Source organism: Aquila chrysaetos, chromosome 8 (assembly GCF_900496995.4).
Source record: "Aquila chrysaetos chrysaetos chromosome 8, bAquChr1.4, whole genome shotgun sequence".
NCBI classification, from domain to species: domain Eukaryota; kingdom Metazoa; phylum Chordata; class Aves; order Accipitriformes; family Accipitridae; genus Aquila; species Aquila chrysaetos.
The window spans coordinates 18,315,199-18,332,068 of NC_044011.1; the positions used below are offsets into that span (position 1 = coordinate 18,315,199).

Here is a 16,870-nt window from a genome sequence, read left to right on the forward strand (position 1 = left end):
ATCATTAACTTCAGTATAGGAATGGCCTTAGATGTCCAAACACCCTGCAGATAGGTTAGCCTATCTAGGTTCTCATATTGTATCCACTGCTGGCATACCTGGCAACCTGACTCAAGGAAAAGCTTGGTAGACTCCTTAGTTCAGGGTTCAGCTCTACAACTGTGCACAATTTACCAGATAGCATTGCACTACTGACATCTCTTTTTATATGGTAGGTAGCATTAGCAGGTCAGGCTACAAAGGTCAGGAAAGTCACGAAAGCATAAATGATGTGAAAGCTCATTTCCTAGCACAGCTTCAGCTACTGATCCAAAATTGGAACACGATCGAGTTCTAAACTTTGCCCTGATCCTGTAAATGAGAAATGTCCCTTGGCTCCCACACCAGCCCTCGCTCTGGGGTACCAGAGGTGAAAACAAAAGCCTTACTTATCATCCTTTTCATAGATGTTGAGCCCCAAGGCATCAACCCCCAGCCAAAGGTCAGTTCCTTTCTTATTCTTGATTTCAAAGTAGTTGATTCCATACATCTCCAGGTCTTGAGCAATCTTCAGGTATTCCAGCATAGCGTTCTCTCTGGTTGAGACAGAAAGGAGAGCAGATGTTAGCTTCTCATTTATCTGACTATCTCAGAAAGCACAAAGCCCTCAGAAGAAACAGGTAACTTTTCCTAAACTTACACATCAAACAGAGGAGTTAAAACTGAACATTCACCATCTGGGATTCACTTTGGAAGTTACAGTATTACACCTATGAGCACACACACACAGAGTACTCCCATTTACCAAGCCCTAGTATTTCCAGATGGAAAATTAGCAACATTCATCTCTCTCAGCATTCATCCTTGTCTCAAGGTAGTCAGTAGGAAAGGTATAGTATCTGAACTTTCCGCATCTGCCAATGCAAATGCTTCAATGAACATAAGGTTAGACATACACCTTTACTTTTTTTCCACTCAAAGCCATCACTGATGGCTGGACCTAGGTCCAGTATCTTCAGGAAGAAGACATTATTCTCAGCACCAGTGCAAATATCCTACTGAGTTTTACCATGTGATTCAATGCTGGACTAGAAAATATACACCAAGAGTTCCCCCACACAGGTGACTCTTGGAGTCTATTTCAAAAGCATGTTGTAGAACTGCAAGGGTAAGGTCATCAACCAGCAACAAAGTGTCCAGCCTAAGGACCAATACCAAACACTTACTTGAGCATGCCACTGTGTTCAGCATGCCACACCTGGATCCGTTCTTCCCATTGCTCTCTGGAGAGTTTATGCTGGTCCATCACCCTACACAAGGAAAGAGGTATTAGCAAGATTAGACTTTATGTTCTACAGTATCCACTGATGCTGATCTTTGCTATAGCCTTACTGAAAAATTAGTCCCACCCATGAAGCCTTACTGAAACCAAGAGGAAGATCCTACCCAGCCCAAAGATGTACTCTGTGAAGCAGAGCAATTCAGAATGACCAAAAACCCTCCGCAAAGCCTTTCTGGTCACCGATCAGGGACATGAGAGGCGAAAGCAGAGCACTGCAAAAGAATCACATACACGCTGTAGACATCAGAGGGTTAAAGCAAAGCAAAAGTTGGTGTCATTCCTGGAATTAGACACTGCTGCAGAGCATCATCAGGACTTCAGGAAGTGTAAACAGAAGCATTTGTCTGATAACATACACTTATCCTGTGTGGGGATGGCCTATGTAGCCTCAAGACATGCTTTCCAGATACAGGATTTTTAGGACTGTACATTAGGATTAAGGACACACAACCCAACCTTCTCCAAGGATGACACATTCTTGACTGAATGCTGCTCTTTTCTTCTTAAAGAGAAGACATTCATACTGCCAGTTACCAGCATGGCAGCAATGTTTAAGAAAGAAAAGCTGAATTCAAAGTATACTTCCTCTCCCTAAGTAACCCAAGGAGAGAGCACAAAAACATACACTAATATGACAGATAGAACTAAAAGAAGGAAAAAATCTGAATGCATACAGTTCAATTAAAAAAAAAATAATCATGCTTTCAGTGAAACTCTTTGTATTTAACTACAATGCAAATTCTTGACTTTAAAAAAAAAAAAACCTACAACAAAAGAACACCAAAAAAAATGCGGACACTGCATCAACCAACTCCTTCACCTTTGGGGGATCAGACGTTCTGAATTGAGGTATCCAGGCTTGTGCACATCTTTGTTGTAATCTCCAAATTTGGCCTGCACAGCATAGGAGCCAAGAAGTACTGCTGTTTCAGGAGGACAGTAGATCTCATCGCTGAGGATCCCTTCCTTCACCTGCAGGAAGAAGAGCTTCTGTGTGATGTCCTGGATCAGCTCTTCAGACACATCTTCTGGGAAGAACTTGGCACGGAATTTGAACTGGAGGGGATTCTCCTTTCTGATTTCTTGAGCAGAAACCTGAGGACATAGGTAACACCACAACTGAGCAAGGTTGCAAACAATAGAATAAACTGCTTTCACACAGAAGAAAAAGATTTGAGGGATTTGCCTTAAGAGGTGACTGGCAACTCATTACTAGAATTCCTTAATTCTGGCTGCTTACTGGTATGAGAACACAGGGGAGACACATTATGTTTTCCAACTAAGCTAGTAAATCTTGTTTGCAAAGCCATGGTCACTGGAGAATGATTTACCATGCTGTATCAGATGGCAAACCCATCCAGTATTGTATGTGTTTGACAGAGAACAGCCCCCTGACATTAAAAAGGTAAGTCTGATTGCCCCATCAAGAAAAACAGTTCATACCTTCATAAGAACTGCAAGTCCACAAACAAGAGCACATAGAGGCATCACTGTTACAACTGCCCAGCCTTGAAGTGACCTATCTTTCTGATTAGTGCAACAACTGATCCTGCACAAGCAGAGACTAAAACCATCACTAGCCAAGATGTTCCTCCAGTCACAGCAAGAAGAGCTGCTTCTACCCACCAAAGTACAATATCAAGTTGCTGCTGTATATCTGACCAATGCTAGAAAGCTTTCTACAATTCACACAGAAAGGGCAAACTTCCACCATGCCATGCCTCACCCAAACCATTCCCATAGAGGTTACAAAGTTTCCTCTAAAAATAATCCTGGAGTTATGAGAATTAGGGAACAATCAACAACAGGTACAAGGTTTATAAAGTTGCAGCCAATAACACATCAGGAATCACGTAAGCTTTAACCTTTGTTCAGCAATTAGCCCAAAGTCTGTTACCTTTTTATCAAGCTTCAGCCAAGTCTGGAATCCTTTGTTGTCCACATACTGAAGACCAAAGTACCACACTTCTCGCAAACCTATGGTTTTAACCACCTGCAACAGAAAGGTCAAAAAAAAAAAAGTTATTGTAGGTAACAGTTCACTTGAGGTCCAGGTGACTCGCAAGTCCCGGATCACCTGCAGGTGCAGGCAACAGCCTATACCTACTCATCTGGCATCTCTTAATTTCATCCTGTAGACAAAGATATACAGCTGCCATAGTAGATGACAGCAATGGCACAGGCTAAGCTACTTGTCTCACCCAGTCCCACCCAGTTCCTAGGACAAGATGATTCTGGGGAAACCGGGAGAGACAAACAGGGTAACTGACAGGCCATCAACTGCTAGACTGGTACACTGGCAGCAGGTGGGGCTTCTGCTTGCTTCTATCTACTGGCCCCTCTTAAAACTGTACTTGGTGAAGCAGACGAGTTACTTCTTGTAGCTTGTAGCTTTTCCGAAGCTTATGGTGAGATGGTCTGTAATGGTGTTAGTACTAACTACAACTAGTTAGCAGTACTAATGGCTCAAGTGATCTTGTCTGCCAGTCACCAAAGATTATTTGGCTAGAGGAAGCAACTGAGGGATGCTTCACACAGCTGCTGCAGTAAGCTCCCTGTGCGGTTTTGAGAATTAAAACAAGCTGCATGTATTCTCAGTCAAGGGCATTCTTTTTTTAAACTCACAGAAAGGCTGGTTTTGAAGGACAAAATATATTGATGGCCCAACATTAGGATAAATTTCATTTCCGATATTGTAAATACTAACCAGACGAAAGATCCAGAAACACCATCCATTGACGGGATGGCACACTTACTAGTAAAAATAGACCTGTTTGGACATGTTCCTTTTCCTCAGTGGACGAGATAGCCTAACAACTTCCTGACCTCCTCCTACTCTTGACCGCTAGTTCTTAGAGCCCAGTAGTTTGCTGCCAGCTCATCTACCTGTAAAGCTGTGCTCTAGACAGAGACGAGATCTGGAAAGATTCACTACATAACATCAATGAAGTAATCCAGATATGTATTTGCAGAGTAGACCCTCAAAAAGTGATGTAGGCATCACCACAGGGAGCCGAACTGAGTTGGAAGGCAAGAGCTTTTTAAAACCACTTTGCAAGTCAGGACAGTGTGACAAGACCTGAGAGGGTGTAGTTACATGTGTTACAAGAAGTCTAAGATCTCAACCAAGGATCTGTTTCACCCTCCCCATTTATAGTATTGCTGAAGATACTCTGGCTGGAGAGCAGACTTGAGAGAGACAATGATTTTAGGATACTTAATTAGTTTTTGCTGTAGTTTCCCTTAAATTTTCTTACCCATGAGCTAGAAGCCAGGAGTCTGTACCTGGAAGCCAGAGCTTCCTGGGGTTGTAAGGAAAAATGCACCATTCTGATTAGCACTCTGAGAATTACTGTTTGTGTGACACTGTTGAATAACAGGTAAATCTATAAAGTTTAATGATATAAGCAGACCAAGCAAATTGCTTAGTAGTATGAAAAATGGCACAAAGCAAATATAATTTTTAAGGATAAAGAGGTCAGTGCCTACTAGTTGAGGAAATGAGATGCTTCATAGCTAGGCACTGTGGGCTGTATTCAGACTATGGTTTATATATACTACTTCAGCAGGGCCATAAGGAACTACTTATAACTAACTAGAGTTTATGTTAAAAAAAACCAACCCAACAAACAAAAATCCCCAAACCCCACAACTTTTTTTAAAAGATCTGGGGTCTGAAAATGCTTCAGCCTTTACTTGACTAAAATTCCTTTTCCCTCCACCCCCAAAGTGGCTTGTTTCACCACAGAGCAGACAAATTTTCTTACAGCTAGATAGATGTATTTTTAGAAGGGTCAGAACTGGGCTTTACTCAATCTACAGAAAAGCAGGGGTATCTTGAGCATGGTACTTCCTGTTGCACAAAAGTGTGTTGCAACTTTGTTAAAATAAGAGAGTTGCATAAATCAAGCAGTTATCCGGTCATTATCTCTGAATGACTCTTACAACAGAAAAAGTACACATTTTCTATAAATCAAGTTAGAAATACTGCAGAAGTTATGACCCCTCAAGTTCTTCCCAAAACCTAAAGGCAAGGAAGGAGAAAGTATTAAGCTAAACTTCACAATTTGACCATTTGAGTTCCAATACAAAGAACAAAGACATGAATGTTTTAGACTGTATGCTGGGAAATTGTTTATAAACTTCCTCCATAGCAAAACAAGGAAGAACTAAGAACCAAGGCATTACATTCAAAATGGGAGACAGCTCCATGCCCTCCTCAAATGCATGAAGCAGCAAATCTTAAGTCTGCCCATTCCACCCAGAAACGCACTGACTCCCAGAAACTGCCAGTGGCACACTCTCCTCCATTTGAATTTGAAATCCTCCATTTCCTTGTGGCCAGGATGGCACACAACTGCCTGGGAAGTACTCCAGCCAGCTGCAGAGCCCACTGCATTGGTTCTCGGGACACCTCAGACCATTGTGGAGCAAACTCTGCACAGGTCTCACTTGAGCAGAGCTGAATTCAATATTCACAGGTTTCCACTATTTTCCCCTTTCTATAAAAGGGAGCTATAATCCACCTTATGTGCAGGATACACTTATGCTAGAAAAGCCTAAAGCGCAAGGGCACTGCCAGAGTAGTTTTGCGAGCTGACAGCCAGGCCAAGAAATCATTTTGTGGTTTTTAAAAATAGCCTGCTTCTTCAACGCCCTTTTCCGCCCACAGTTCTGCAGTTCAAGTTGAGCCACTCCCCATACCTGTGAAAACCTGTTGCCTCGACAGGCTTTATCTGAGTGTAAACTCCATCTGAGATAAGTGTCTAGTAAAAGGCTTGCACAGCAGAAGTGAAAAGATGTCAGAACAGTTGCAGCTAAACATACGGTCTTCACCTTCCCCACTTTTGTGCTGCACACTTCTACCTTGGTAGAAGCCACACTTCTCTTGATATGTAGAAGTGCACCCTAACAAGGTATGGACTATGGGTAAGAATTTCCAATCACAGGTTTTAAACCTGAGCCACAGAATGCAAGGAGCAAATCTTCACGAGGTGATAGTCTATCCCAGTAGTGCAGTAAGTGCTGCAAGTGCAAGCAGTCTTCAGAAATCCAGAACTACCTAGACAGCAAACTAGAAGTATCTTGGATCTGAAGCATCCTGCCTTCTTCCATGTTCTCAGGATTTTGTGCTTTTGTGCTGGTGGTCAAGAAAGTAGCTTCTCTTCTGCCAGAGAGATGACTCTGGCTCTTAACAGATGTAAACATTAGTGAATAAATGGGGAAAAAAAAGTCCTTATTGAAACCTTGTCCTAAGGAACACAGGACATACTTACACTGTCTGATCTAAGGCATTGCTTTTAAAAACCTGGCTTTTAGTCATTTGGATTTTTGTACCCTCAAAGATGAAGCCAGAGTTCTCTGGTTTGGGTTAACATGGAAAGGGCTGAGGGAGGAAGGTACCCCAATGCAAGGGTGATCAGCAGTGAATGGAAGGTCAAACACCAGATGCTGGTTCCATAAAAATTCAGGTTTCATATGCAATTCACCAAATTTCCAGTCAATGAATACTTGATGTTTATTCCACATTAGTAATAATCAAAAGGAATTAAAGTTAGATTTAATGCTAAACACAATTTGTAGTACTCTATTTGGTCCTGTGAAGTTCTGCAGTGATTATAATTTGGTTTCCTCCTTTCACTCCCTCCAAGAACCCACTAAATGTTTTGTCTTTTTGTGGTGTTTGGGGTTTTTGGGGGGTTTTTTTGTTGTTTTGGAAAAGTACTTCTCACTGCACAGTTGCCATAAGGCCTAGCAAGTTCTAGCTAACTCACTGAAATGAGAAATTGTACCAAAAAAACTTAGAAGGAATGGACATTGTTCAGCCAGTTCTGCCTCCTTGAATTAAACCTCAACCACCCTTTGCCATCAAGGCTAGGAGGGGACAAGGTGAAAAGTGCAGAGGAATTGCTGTAACACTTCATAAACGGCTTAGTATGTGTAACTGAAGTCTACATAGATCAATTCTTAGTTTTCAGGGTTCCAGCAGGACTAGCTAGAAGCAAACTTTTTTTTTTTAAAAATTCCAGAACAGCAAGTTACATTTTTCTGCTGAAATCTAGGCCTTGCTTGATTTTTATAAGAGCAAGCTACTTAAGAAAAGAACAATGAAGTTTTACAAAGTGCTCTTTGTTTATTTTAGTTGTCTTTATCTGACCTTTGTAGGTCCATCTCCAAACAGACGTGTATATTTTTAATGCAGTAGCAGGAAGAATAACAGTAAGGGAGGAGAATCTTGACTACTGATGCCCTTCACTTCCCTGGGAACCCCCAGAAGAAGGCTAGACAAGTCCCTGCTCCACCCTGCTGCACAGGGGCTTCTTACAAGGCATGCTGCTATAGTTGCTGCATGGAGATCACAAACTCTTCTGTTTTTCCAGTAGTTTGGCAAACTTGAACACTTGTGGCAAGTGGCTACCTCCAACCCAGCTTCTGAATGAATGCAGCTATGCCTATGCCTTCGTCAGCCACCTGAAGACCTGATTCTGAAGAGTTTTATGCACAGTGACAACATTTCAATTTTAGAATTTAAGAAATAAATAAGAGCTAAACTCTATTTCAAAGCAAGAGGTGCATTTTTACACACTACCTATGCTGTCTAGACATTTTAGATCCCTTATGACACTTCATCACCCAACACTGCTAGGAAGACAGGTTTCACTGGAACATAACATACCTGCAGGGATTTTTGCTTTTTTCTTTTACTGTGATGGAATTTATAGATCTCAGTTCAGACCAGATTAGGAGGCGGAGAGAAGAAAGAAAGGCAGGTTTGGAATCCAGTCTTAAGATAACACTATAGTCTGAAATGTACTCCAAGCTTAAACAACAAGAGCCCATACCAACCCTTCACTGACCTGGTCAAACAGCTGTTTGCCTGTAGTGTTTGGCTGGATGGCAAACTCCAGCTCTGCATCCATAGTAACAACTCGAACATTGATCTAAGGAGAAAAACAAAAAGCATTGTGTAAGATGTATTGAAAGCTGTTTCTCAGTGTTAACACAGAACTTCGTGTACAATACAGTCTCCACGCTTTAATGCACTACTGTAACCTCTATAATATACACACTTAGGCCCCAATTAGATTTGTGTTATCACACAAGCAAACTTAATTGGGGCACTGACTTTGCTGTCTTATCCAGATTGCTCTGCAGGTTTTCCTACTCAGCATAAGATTGGACTGAGCTTCTGGCTAAATGAGAGGGCGTTTCAGAGTTGACCATTTCCAGGCCTAAACCCCCTTGGAATAAGAGCTCCTGTGAGTGCACAGCATAGCTGCCTGCAGGCCATCCCTTGGATTACGAAAGGCCCTAATGACTAAATTAAATTTAAGACTTATAATTTAACTTCCATTTATATTAGAGCTGGAATTAATCTGAGGTTTTAAAGGCAAAAGGCTGCAGATTATTCTTACGAAGCAATCAGCATTAACCTGATAAATGTTCATTCTTTCCCTCATAAAAATCTACTCAGCACATAAAAACAACAGTTATGGGTACTGAATGATACTACAGGGCAAGAGTTCACAAAGCTATTGCTGTTAGTGAAGAAACAACATAACCAGATTTACTGCAACGGCAGAAGCAGACTGCAAGACAGAGGTTACTATTGTATGCAGAAGGCAAGAGTGTTTAATGACTAGAAAAAGTCTATTAGCTTTTAATCAAGAGGCAAAAGCAGCAACTAAGCTTGCAGGGAATAGCATAAGGACCTGCAAAATGGCAAATCAGGAAAGGATTATCTCCAACTGTTCTGACTACAGGAGACTATATTGCTTGCAATATTATACTATGTCTCAAAAAACCCAGCAACCCCAAAACAAATATAAAGACCCCAAACTGGGATGATCACGTAGTATAGTTCTACTAACAAGTTAGATTTGTAGCTTGGTATCTTAAAGGAAAGAGAAGAGAAAGTGGACACAAGGCAAGGCCAGACAACAGGTAAACTACAGGCAGATAAAGTTTCATGACAACTTCCCCATATTTTATAAATGTCACATTACTGAAATCCAGAGCTAACAGACCAGGAGAGCCTGCTACAGCTGTTGCCCAGCACAGAGGCACACATTTGAAGAAACAAGAGGAAGGGGCAGAAGAGGAATAGAATCACTCACTACAAAGCCTTGACACTGCAGCAGTGTCCAGCCACTTAATTATGTGTATTTAAGCTCTAGGATAAATGTCAGGTAAAAGAATGTTACAGTTAACACAGAACCGTGAATAAAACAAGTTGCCTCGGCTAGTTTCAGACAAATATAATAGAAAATTTTGCATTCGTTTTTTAGTGAGACATGAAGGCCTCAAGTGCCTTTTAGCCTTTATTTTGTTTCTTTCTCGTGCTCTCTCCCAGATGACAGAGGACCGTCCTATAGAAAGATGACTGAAGACAGTTCCCAAGTCATGAAACCCCAGAACTGAACCAGAGAAGATGACTGCTTAGGTGTCCTGTCATTTTCAAGCTGTATTTTTAAAGGAGTGTCCTTTAAGTTAGGATTTAAAAAAAAAAAAAAAAAAAAAAAATTCCTCTAAAAGCAACAAGAACGAACAAGTAAGAAAGGTTTTCTAAGAGTTCCTTTTCCCAACTGTAGCATTTGAGATCCATAATGGAGCATGGAAGTGTGCTTAAGGCTTTCTTCCTGTGCCTTAAGAACCAAAGGTTTCCCAAACAGTGTTTCCAGTGTAGGAAGGGAGGGGAAGTTCAGATACCAAATTCTCAGCAACAGCAAGGCTGCAATTGGAAGATGTGACCTTAAAAAGCTCTTGTTGCTTAATCCCTCTCAACAATAAATCCCTAATCATATTCTAATCCCTTTCTACCCCCTTCAAGAAAACAGATGCTTGTAATCCGCAGTTTGTATTGTGCAAGTTATTTGTACTTCTGGCTAAAACACCTCAGTGGGTATCAAGTAAGTATCACTTTACAAGCTAAAGAACTTGAAAGGCTGTGCTTCCCACTCCTTACCAGAAAACTTGCAGGATGTTGGCTGAGTACAGAATTCCAGGTGGTACCAGTACATTCGTCTTTTACTCTATCTCCTTAGTGGTTATTTGCTAGTAAAAAAATGTAAACTCCCTAGTCTAGGGAAATACCCTGTATTACTCCAACCCTTAAAGACCCTTCCAGATACAGTCCCCTTCCTAAAGGGTCAGCTACATAGTGAGCTATTTAGTGCTAAAGCAACCTACCTGCTACATCTTTTAAGAATTATTTTAGTATTAAGACCAAAAATTTAAGTCATCTGCTTTCCACTTCAATCATTTAAAGCCATAAGCGTGTAGGAACACGACTACTTGGTTATCCAAAAAGCTTTCAAGGACACTTGGGAGATGTGGTAAAGGTTAATTTCTGTGTTCTTAAAGGGCTGAACACCAGCAGGCTAAAGAGGAATTCCCTGGTGTCCCTGCTGTGCTCTCAGACAAGCTGCTAGCCACATGACAGGCAGAGCAAGAAGAGACAGGGCCTCAAGCAGTTGTCACTTCAATGAGTTGATGACTGCCTGGGAAAATCCTTTGGGTCTCCTTCCTGCCATACTAAGTCCTCTTGCTTCTCATCTCCAAACCTTAGCCTTGATTTCAAGAAGAACGTAATGGTTTTAACAGTGTTCTAAACAGATGTCCTACAACTACCCCACACAAGCTTTTAGCCACAGAGAAGCTGGTAGTGAAGCAGGCAAATGGAGCGTAACCCACTTGAAACCCTGATTTAGACCATCTGAAGAAACCCTGACGTCTGTTAGGCTGAGAGGCGATCAGTTTGGCATTCAGCTCAGACCACATGAAACTCCCCATGGTGCCAAGACGATCAAATCAAAACCCAAGGTGCTAACCAATTCAAGATATTGTTGGGGAGGAAAACAGAGTAACTGAGACTAAGTTCTATCAGCAACAAAAAGAGCAAGACACAGTTAAGACAACTTTCACAAGTCCTGCTTACCCTGTGTAGGCAAGGCAGGTCATTTGTAAGATCCCTACCAAATCCTGGCAGTACCCCAGGACAAAATTGAAGGCATAACCAAACGGAAAGCAGGTCTTAATTGTTTCAGAACACAGGTGAGTCGAGAGTGGAGAAGAGCACGTGGCTGTTATACATGAAATAAGGGTGTTTAAATGCACATAGCATGCTAAAAACCCTAGACAGTAAGTTTTAACTTCCTTCTCAATAGGCCAATGCCATAACACTTCATGATTATATTTTTATGTCGAAGAGTAACATACTTAAAATGAATGACAAATAGCACCTTAGAAGGTTTGCTTGTGTGTATGATAACATTACAAGGTTTTCCTCTTCCCCATCTTAGGATGCATAAAATTCTTAACCAATTTGATCCAGAGGGGAAAAAACACGCTTTTGAAAAGGCAATGCCACTTCCGTTAAATGGAAAAAAAGCTCCATGAATCGTAAAAGACAACAGAAACAGAAGAAATTACTACACCAGATGACTGAACACGAATTCCATGACCTCAGATTGTTCAGGGTGGACTGTAAGACGTTACCTACATTTCCAGCTGGGACAAGAGAGTGGAAGTAAGATGAAAGATCAAACTGTAGAGAACTTCAGAATATAGTTTAAATAATCATAACACTGTGGAAAGTTCTTGTACTAGAAGTTACAGTACTTAGAATGGGATCTTCCCTCCTTTAGCAATGCCCTCAAGTCATGCACTTGTTCTTACTTGCTTTTGGTTTTTTGTTAAGACAACATCTCTTCTAATGCTAAGTCAGTAGATGAATCTATGGGACACTGCAGCCTTTCAGAGACCGCGCACCATACAGTATCTAACTTGGAAAATTAAAGCGCCATTTGAAAAACATTCAGAAATCATTGTCTCTTAAGGAGGCAACACATTGCCAACCAGCTGAGTGGCAACATCTTCTGTGTGTAAGATCCAAGACCTAGATGGGAACCCAAGATGACATTGCCTCTTCAATCTCTTCCTAGCATAAATGCCCAGTTTCCAGGTGTGTTGGACACTATGCATGCACAGGTAAGTTTTCTTCTGAAGTCTGACTCTTGATCTACAGCCTGTTGGTGCAGAATCCGTCTCTGGTTGCAGGCAGCATGGTATCTTTGAAGTTAACCATCCCCCTCCTGGTACTGCAGCTCCACCACAAAACATCCTACACTGAAGGGGAAAAGGAAGGCAGAACAGGAGAAAAACCCACAGCACTCACATACAGTAAGCCATCATGGATATTTTGCATCCTGATGCATGAAATCTAATACCCCTTAAGTTCACTTGCATAATAAAATAGTTCAGTGACACCATGAAGTTGTGCAAGTAATTTAAAATACCATACAATTTATTTCCAGTGAATACCTAAGATAAAGGGCAGTAAATACCAACTTTTACCCATACACAAGACAAACCAGTACTTAACATGTTGCATATCATTATCATTATGCAGCTCTAAATGCCTCAGACAATGCTCAGGAATGTTTTCTTCCTCTTTCCAAGGAGGGATAAAGACCAGAGTCTCTTAAATAGCAGGTTTATGAGTACAAATGCTAGTGAAGTATCTTTCCAAGTGGTGGCAATTACCAGTATCATAGTGGAGAAACCTAGACAGGCATGCCTTCTTTCTTCAGTCACTGGATGTCTGGAAATCCCAGAGAAGTAGCTATTACATGTAAGCAGATCAACTGCATAGCACAGAGGAGATATGGGGTTTTGAAGTGCTGTACCTGCACAGCACAGTGTGAAAAACAGCATGAAGGCCTGTTAAGATTTCTTGCACATACGCAAACTGACAGTATAGCACATGGACATGCTTGTGCTGAAGGAATATGGCAGTCTTAACAACAAATAAGCAAAAGCAGTGGTATTAAGAATACTATTAAGAAAGCAGTAGTATTAAACTTGCATCCTCTCTTCTGCATGTCTACTCTTCCACCACACAAGCAATAACTACTATTGTACTTGTAATAAATAACAGACAAGCTTTTTGCCCTGAGTTGCAATGCATCTGCATGGACGAAGTAATCTCATTTCAACCTTAGCACCCAGACCTGTTTGTAGACACGTGTAGTGATTAGGTATCTGGTAATAGGAAAAGCAATTTCACGTAGCAGCATCAGAAGGGCACTGAAACTGCTCTCTATTCTTCCACCTTCCACGCACTAGTGTTTGTTAGTTCCAGGCCCAACAATAAAGAAAAATATTGTCCTAACTGATGGAGTAACTGTAGTCCCAGCTCCTGGAAACTATTTTGGGAAATTTTTTAACTTTGATTAGGGAAAAAAAATCCTAGAAGCTCCAGAGCTCAGAGCTGACCTGCTAACACTTCAGTGTCTGCATTTCTCTGTCCTCCACAAGTTACTTAAGTCAACAGCTAATGGTTCAGAGACTGTGGAAAGGAGAGGACAAGTCTGGGAAGGTAAGTAGCACGAATAACCCAAGCAACTGGAGAGATATTAGTTCTATTTATTATATTATTCTTTAGTACTTATGAACACCAATGTGTCAAGAACACAGCACTTGGAGCCAGTTCTGTTTCTTCTCTGACAGAATACCCTGCCTGAGGGATCAAACCTCATGTAGTAACATATTTGATGCGGTCCCATATGACATAGACTAGGCATACAACAAACCTGAGCCATGTGAAATTACAACCAAAGGACAAGCTGTGCACCTAAATTCTCCATAGCTTCTGTCAAAAGCAGGAGACAATGTCATGAATATCAAAGCAAATGATCAATTCTATTTGCTGCTGCAGGACTGCCAAAACACAAATTCCCTCCTAGTTGGGCTCAGCACCTTCATCTTGCTCAAACTACTGTAGGGACACATTCTGACCTCTTCATGGGAGGCCAAGGTCTTGAAAGTGGGATGACAGTGTGGTGGGGTGGAAGGAGTAAGAAAACACAGCTAAGTATTCTCACGGTCCCTGGAAGACAGAGTGCACTTACAAGTTCACAGACAGCACCCAGTCAAGAATGAAAAAGAAACTCTTTAGGAGGACAGGGCTGGAATTCAAAGATCTTGGTAGGTCTGAGAAATAGTTACAGGTGTTACACTTGGAGAGGTGAGAATGGACATGAGGAAGATGAAGAGATGAACAAATTACAGGCTTGCAAACAATGGGCTACAACAGTACTGTAGACAAGGATATAGTCTATTATAATCCCCAGAAAAACACCACATTTCCTGGTGTGATGCTATTGCATAGAAGGAAAAATTACATTCTTGAGTGTCACTGGAAGCATTACAGAAGGTGACTATTCTGTTCTGCTTGCCTGATGACTTGCCAGTTGGAATGCTGTCACCTAAATTTGAACGCTTCTTTTGGAAGGGAGCAAGTTAATCAAGGAAAGTCTGCACTAATCTGCAGGTCAGGTGTTTTGGGGTTGATTGCAGGGTTTGGGGGGGGGGGGATGGGGGTGTGTTTCAAACTGGACTTGATTTGTTAGCACGGCACTGATCTCTTCCAAATGCGAGTTGCCTGAAACATTAAGTGTTTATAGAGCAGACAGCAACTTTTAAACCCACAAGGAGAAAAACACCAAAAAGCCCTCTTATTTTGCAGGCTGGGCAACAGGAAAAGAAACAATAATTGCTAGAGCAGTAAGATACTGGGATACTATATAAGCACTTCCATGCAGCCTTCAGACAACATAGGTTCAAGTCTTCCCCAGTGCTACATTTTTATGATTTAAAGGATCTCCAAGAAGCTAAAATGAGAAGGCAAATAACAAACCTGCAATTTCTCTTCTATGGGAAAGAGAATCTGATTCCTATGAGAGTGGGAAAGAGATGTACAGCACAACACTGAAGAAAGCCTTTCAGTAGGATCCACATGCTCCTCCCCTGCCAGAATCCTTTCTGCACTACCTGCCCAACACCTAGCATTTCAGAGAGGGCAGTGGCAGCACAGCAAAATAGTCCTGAGTGTTCCCTTCCACACTGCTGAGCACACAGTCTGCTGACAAGGGAGAAAACAGCCTCATCAGTTAACAAGCCATGAATGGGGACAGCCTTATTGGCATCCACTTGACTGACAAGGCAAGGTCACTGCACCCATTTAAGCGACCCAGCTTCTCAGCATACCATGTTAAATCAAAAAGACCCGACGGGGAACCAAAGGACATGTCCCATTTCAAATTTCATTGTGTTAAACGTTGCTTCCTCATTGCAAAGAAATGGGAACATTAAGTCACATTCCACTGGAATTCCTCCAAGTCTGTGAAGCAGAGTTGGGTACTGCTGCATTTGCAACAGGTAAAACTAGAGTTGAGCAGGGTGGTCTTTGTTCCTTAAAACCTTGCTCACCTTTCCCAGAAGAGGAGGAAATACCACTGAGGGTAAATACAGTTGTATATATAATCCAGAAGCTAGCAGTTACCTTAAAATTGTGCAGCATGGTTGTTAGCCTTAAATACTAGTCAACTTTAATGCAACAGCTTCTACAACCGTATTTTTTTTGGTAGTAATCCTCAGCATTTAAGGAGCAATAACTATATCAGCTATACTTAACTGAAATTTCTTAAGTTTACTCAAGGCAATAGGAGCCCAGGTATTTGCTGCTGTCATGTAAGGTGAAAAAGCCTTATAACAACTTACATGGAAGTTTTTGTGAAGAGAGAAAAAGTGCTTTGAGGTAAAGCCAAGAATAATTTTGAAGTGAAATCTTAAAGCCTGACTCTTTTGGACGAAGCGGGGCGGGGGGGGGAACTTATGTGGGCAGGAAAACCTTGAATACTCAGATCTGGGGAGTCATCCAGAAATTCCAGTTTTAGCAAAGCAGGTTGAATTTTCAGAACAAACTTCCCCCTCCCTGCCAGCATACACAAACAGATCACAAGAAAGCCAACCCATTGAGTTTGGTTTTGCAGCCAGGTCACTTGACTCTTCTTTGTGAGATACCATGAAACCTTCTTTATAATTAAACATGAAGATAATCCTAGAATGTAAATTCAAACTTTTTTAGTTTAGATATGCAGAAGAAGATGCCATAGTTAATTACACGCCCATCTCAGTTTCCTGAACCAAAGCCTGATATATGTTCTGTCAGCATATAATAACTCCATAGCAGGCATCTGTGTGAAAAGCTGAGAAGCAGTCATGGCTGTAATCCAGTTCTTTATCTTAGGTCAAGCAATAACAGTCTGCACGCCAGATGATCATGAAGATTTCATGCAGGTATGGCAAGCACACGTGACACTGCTTCTCTGACAGCCCTGATTCCCAAATGCCTAGGCCTCAGCCAGACTTCCAGCATTCTCCACCTCTGGTCAGCTTTGTACAGTTAACATTAGATGCTCAGTGAAACAGTAAAACCAAGTAAGTACTCTTCCCAGAGAAAAATCTTTCTCCACCCACCAAAGTTTCCCCCAACTCTTTCCTAACAAGCAAACTACATCTTTCTGTCTCGCCTTAGGAAGAAGTTGAAAAATTGAGGCCGCCTTAGAATTTTAGAATTCAATTTTTCAAAAAATGTAAAGTTACCTAGGGACAGCTCTATGATCTAGCAAGACATAAAACAATGCCATTTAAGCCTGAAAGGCCCCAGGATATTGCCCTTAAACAAAGCCCCATACACTTGGGGAG

At 41.4% G+C, this 16,870-nt stretch overlaps 1 protein-coding gene across 2 annotated transcripts in view; it reads right to left on the reverse strand.

Annotated features, from left to right (window-relative positions):
* The window catches only part of EZR (ezrin), a 37,395-nt gene that overhangs the window by 11,545 nt on the left and 8,980 nt on the right, over window positions 1-16,870 (reverse strand). Inside the window, exons 2-6 of one of the 2 annotated variants that reach the window (XM_030023519.2) lie at window positions 8,179-8,262; window positions 3,219-3,314; window positions 2,142-2,416; window positions 1,206-1,289; window positions 429-575 (exon numbers count right to left, since the gene is read on the reverse strand). In XM_030023519.2, the coding sequence (XP_029879379.1) occupies window positions 429-575; window positions 1,206-1,289; window positions 2,142-2,416; window positions 3,219-3,314; window positions 8,179-8,262 (686 nt within the window). Of the gene's footprint in view, window positions 1-428; window positions 576-1,205; window positions 1,290-2,141; window positions 2,417-3,218; window positions 3,315-8,178; window positions 8,263-16,870 lie in introns of those variants that run through there. The other variant, XM_030023520.1, reaches the window with a different exon arrangement.